The 5000-nt window shown below is 36.2% G+C and overlaps 1 protein-coding gene across 1 annotated transcript in view; it reads left to right on the forward strand.

Moving 5' to 3' along the window:
* LOC135207637 (uncharacterized) overlaps positions 1-5000 on the forward strand; it is a 10328-nt gene that overhangs the window by 341 nt on the left and 4987 nt on the right. The window contains exon 2 of the mRNA XM_064239499.1: positions 3624-3921. Coding sequence (XP_064095569.1) covers positions 3624-3921 — 298 coding nt within the window. The remainder of the gene's footprint in view (positions 1-3623; positions 3922-5000) is intronic.

Genomic DNA, 5000 nt, shown 5'->3' on the forward strand with positions numbered 1-5000 from the left:
ACAAGTGACTTGCCAATGACTCTGATCCTGTCCTCGCGTTTTATGCAGTTTCCTGTAGTTTTTTACGAATACAGTTCTCACAAAGTGACTTGCATTGCATCGTTTCCAACATATGTATTTAACGAATACACTATTCATAAGTGACTTGCATTGGAATCTACTATTTATCACGTTTGCAGATTTTATGAATCCAGTATACACAAAGTGGCTTCCATTACAACATATTCATTATTCTCGTGTTTTAGTTTCCAAAAAGATCTTACGAGTACAGTATTGAAAAGTGACTTGCACTGCATTTGTACAGTTAGATATTCAGTGAATACGCTATTCACAAGTGCCTTGCATTACAGTTTCCAGTAGCAGTATTTAACGAATACGATACACAAAGTGACTTTCATAGCTGAGTTTTCATTAAGAGTATTCAAAGAATAGTGTTCATAAGTGACTTGAAAATATCTTCAAAACTGTCCACGTTAAAGTTGGCATGTTTACATTATTAATCCGTAATAGCATTATGAATGTTTTATCTAAGAGAAACTCCACATTTTCTATATTTAATCGAATTTTTTCCTTATATTATAAAAGTGTAAAATTCCACGGCAGATCAAACAAAGAAAAATTATAATTTTCAATTCCATTAGACGTAATTATCCGCTTAATACCCTGAAGATGTAACGAAGTGAATATTTTACCTTTTTTACTGTCAATCTCCGTCAACCCGCCTTGAGTCTGAGGAGGTTCCGCCTGTGAATATCTATCTAGACTGGCCCAGTGGGTCCTGCTGTCCAGAACCTGCATTTACATATAGCAATAAATTTAACGTAAATGTCATCAACTTCCGTTACTGACAGTTCAGATGTCTTTATACCTCTCTCTCTCTCTCTCTCTCTCTCTCTCTCTCTCTCTCTCTCTCTCTCTCTCTCTCTAGATTGATATGTTTCATCTTATTATTGTCTGTGCCGTCTATTAGCTTAGTAAAAACCTAAAGTAATTTTTCGTTTGGACTTTATTTCTAAGTGTCATAAGATTTACTTTTTTGATAGAAATATTAAATGTCTTTTTAAAGAAAACATGATAATATTTTTCAATCGAAGTTGCATGGTATTTATACAGAAAAAATCAAGGCTTTTTATTAATGTAGAAAAATGCATTGCCATCCTAAATCTGAAAGCTTATGACATTTTTAATTTGAAAATGTACTGTATTTTGCCTTTGCTTTTATATTTTTCTTTATGACAAAGAAAACTCCATACATTCCAGATTATGCATAGAGGGTTATGATGTATGATGCAGTATATTATTTTATTCACTGATTATCTGTATCCCCTTGAATTACATGGTCCGTCATAATTACCAGGAACTCGAGTTCTGGCCAGTGTTTGCGTAATAATAAAGAATTATTGCAATCCAAGGGTCTGTTATTATTGACTTACAGTTGAAAGAAGTAGCAATACATGGCTAGAATACGAGGTAGTGTAGTATTTCTTTATGTCTACTAACCAACAAATATCACAGAGAAAGACTCCAAACTCGATCAACATTTCCAGCCTTCATCTCAAGAGCAGATGTTTGTCAAAACCTTTTAGGGCTCTTTAGCACCGTCCTGATTATAGTCATTATGGCCGATAGAAACTAGCCCTCCTCTCTCTCTCTCTCTCTCTCTCTCTCTCTCTCTCTCTCTCTCTCATTTCCTTATATTATTTTGATCGCTATAATTATCAGGCGTGCTTGCCGACAGATTCATAAGAATGTTTAATGAGGGGTTCAGACGCTTCTTATGTGCCTCACTTCGATGGTCGATATTACGTTGCAACGAACGAGAACCCTCGAAGAGAAGAATAGATATATAGAAGACTGAGAAACATTCAAGAAAGGGTCGAGAATTCTCGACAGGTATGGGTTTAACCGAGGATTTTAACCTCGCTTGATCATTAGACTTCAAATACTTGGAAACCGTGTAATGAAGTAGGGTTGGTTAAACATTAATTTTGATCGTTGTTTATTAAGTCGAATTAAAATCGTAATTTCTCCGTCGGGATTGGGTAATTGATGTGCAGGTACTTGTTCTGGTGAAACCGGGTGCTTTGTGCTGCTATGTACTTCTCTTTCAAAGTCTATAATTTTGTTTCAGTTTTTTTTATATGATGCAGACTGGGGGCTATGTTGCTATGGTAATACCGGGTGCTCTGAGCTGCTCTAGACTACTCTGACAAAATCTATAATTTTGGTTCCTTTTTATTTCTAAATGAAGAGCTATTATTGTTTTGTTTATTGGAAATATAATTAATAATTAGTTCCGCAGAAGGTAAAGCAAAAATTTAGTTCAGTATTACAGCAAGATTAAAAATACACATTTCTTAATTGAACAGATAACGAATAATAACGCAATGTCAAATTTAAATTAAAGGTCCCTCTGTTTCAATTAAGCTGTCATTTAAATATTATTTATAAAACTGAAAAATCAACCTATTACAGATGTCAAGTTTTAAAAAATATTTACAAAAGTGCTCTTCATTGCATGATATCTCAGGATTTTGACATATTCACAGTTCAATCAAGAACGCTTGATGACAAATTCCATGAATGACAGCAAAATATATAAACAGAATTCACCATTTAATAAGCCACAGATATTAACACGAAATTCAAAGAACTCGACATATATATTTTGCCAGAGATAAACCCACAGAGATCTGGAACGCCATCTATCTCCAAGAGACATAACTTCATTAAGTCTCTCCTTTATTTAAACATTACTTCCCTGATACTTTTCTCCGCTCATTTTGATACATTTTTATCTATTCTTTCTGTATTTCCCTTTACCTCATCTTACTACTTCCTAATGAACACCTTAATAGTCTTTGGAAGCTTGAATAAGTTAATGGAACCTTTTGATTAATAATAATAATAATAATAATAATAATAATAATAATAATAATAATAATAATAATAATTTTCGAGTTTTTGTTAACAAGACTTTCCATCAAATCATCCCCTTTATTTTCGAGTTTATTTTGTTTATAAGGCTATTATAATCACACCTTGCACTGGGGAGCAATTAACACCTGAGAGGTAGGTAGAATATTACCTGCTTCTCAGAGCCCCCATCCCCCTTCAGGAGCCCCCCTCCGCCTCTCCCTCCCCCTCTCACCAACAACTCGTTAATTCAATCGACTGGTAAATTAGATCAAACTGATAATTAAGATATCTTCAAGATTCTAATGTTGTTGAAGTGCAGATTAAATCTGAGTTTATTTTAGATTCAAAGTTTGGGATAATCTGGATTGTAAGTGTTTTTTTTTTTTTTTTTTTTTTTCTTTTTTTTAATGGTAATGGAGTTTGGTTTGCTGGATCTGCTTGTAAATAAACATGTGGCGTGTATTTATGCATTTATGTATATATATATATATATATATATATATTATGTATATGTACATATATATTTATATGTATCCATATATATTCATATGACCATTTTAAAAACGAAAACTGACCTCCAAGACCAAACCAAAAAACAGACCCCCACCATTTCACCATTTGACCCCCCAACCCTGACATTGACCTCATGACCCCCTACTGACACCCCCTTCCCGACGTCTTTTGTGACCCCGCCCCCCCGACAGCCGCCTCCGTTTTCGTCATCCTGTTCGCCCTCGCCGCTGCCGCCACCCCGAGGGAGTCTTCGGGAGCCTCTTCCCCTAAATCCTCCACCGCCCTGAAGGAGGACTCCTCCAGGACCATCTTCCTCGACGGCGGCTCCACCGACGAGTTCGGGATCACCGACGCCTTCCTGTACCTCGGCACCTTCACCCTGGCCGTCGTCATCGCCATGATCGTCATAGGAATCATCTACGGAGCCAACGAGGCCAACAACAACTCCGGCTACGAGGCTCCGGCCGCGACAGGATACGACTCCTACAGGTAGGTGGTGGATCCGAGGACTACTCGATCCTTAAGGATTCTTGGGTATTCTTTTGATAAATATGTGAAGATTCCCCGAGTCGTTAAAAGGGTTTTGAGGCAATCCTTTGATTAATAGAGTAATATCCCTGATTCATCATCAAAAATCATTTGATTAATCTACAGAAATCATTAAAATTCTCTTATGTTGATCTTTTGATTTGTTGTAAAATTCCTTTCATGCACTATCGAAAATCTTTTGATTAATATACAAATATCCACCAGAATCTTATTAATTTATTGGTCATTATACAAATATCCTTTGATTCATTATTAAAAATCTCTTGATTTATATACAAAACAAGTTCAAATACTCTTAAATAATCTTTTGATTAATATGATTAATGTGCAAAGGTCTTTTGGCAGATTAATTAAAACAATGCTCTGAATAATAGGTAACAGGACAAGGAATTATTTCGTGCTACTGCTAATTAGTAATGACATTTACTGGGCTTATGGGACAGTGATATTTGACGATATCTTGATTAATATAAGTACATATCTCATGATTAGTCACTGATATAAAAGCAATTGCTAAATAAAAAAAAACCATACTTTTGAAATCTGTGATACTTCTTGCTTCACCAATTTACCAGTCGTCCACTGGTGCGATTTACGCCTTCTCGTATCTTTTCGTTTATTCTCCATCGAGATACTTTTAGTTTAGCTTGTTTTCTTTGCTGAGACGTCATTACCTCCCCGTTCTTATCAGTTCTCATTATCTAGCCATTGAGTACATATCAGGGTACTCAAGAAGTGTCTTTTTTCTTTCTTCTTCTTCTTCTTTTCTACCACTACTGGACAGAGCAAAGAGGCATCAGAGCGGCGGCAGGCTTTTGGGGAACTAGTGATGGCCCGCCATAAAGCTTTCAGGCCGGGGACTTCGTTATCAGGGAGTTGAACATCTCTATATAACCCTCGAGAGATATACCATAACTAGACCGCCTTGTAATTACTGGGGGAAGGTCGAAAGCATGTAGCAGTAGTAGCAGCAGCCGATGGTCTCCTGAAGGTACTGGAAGTAGGTCCTCCCTCCCTCC

Source organism: Macrobrachium nipponense, chromosome 34, assembly GCF_015104395.2.
Source record: "Macrobrachium nipponense isolate FS-2020 chromosome 34, ASM1510439v2, whole genome shotgun sequence".
Lineage (NCBI taxonomy): Eukaryota > Metazoa > Arthropoda > Malacostraca > Decapoda > Palaemonidae > Macrobrachium > Macrobrachium nipponense.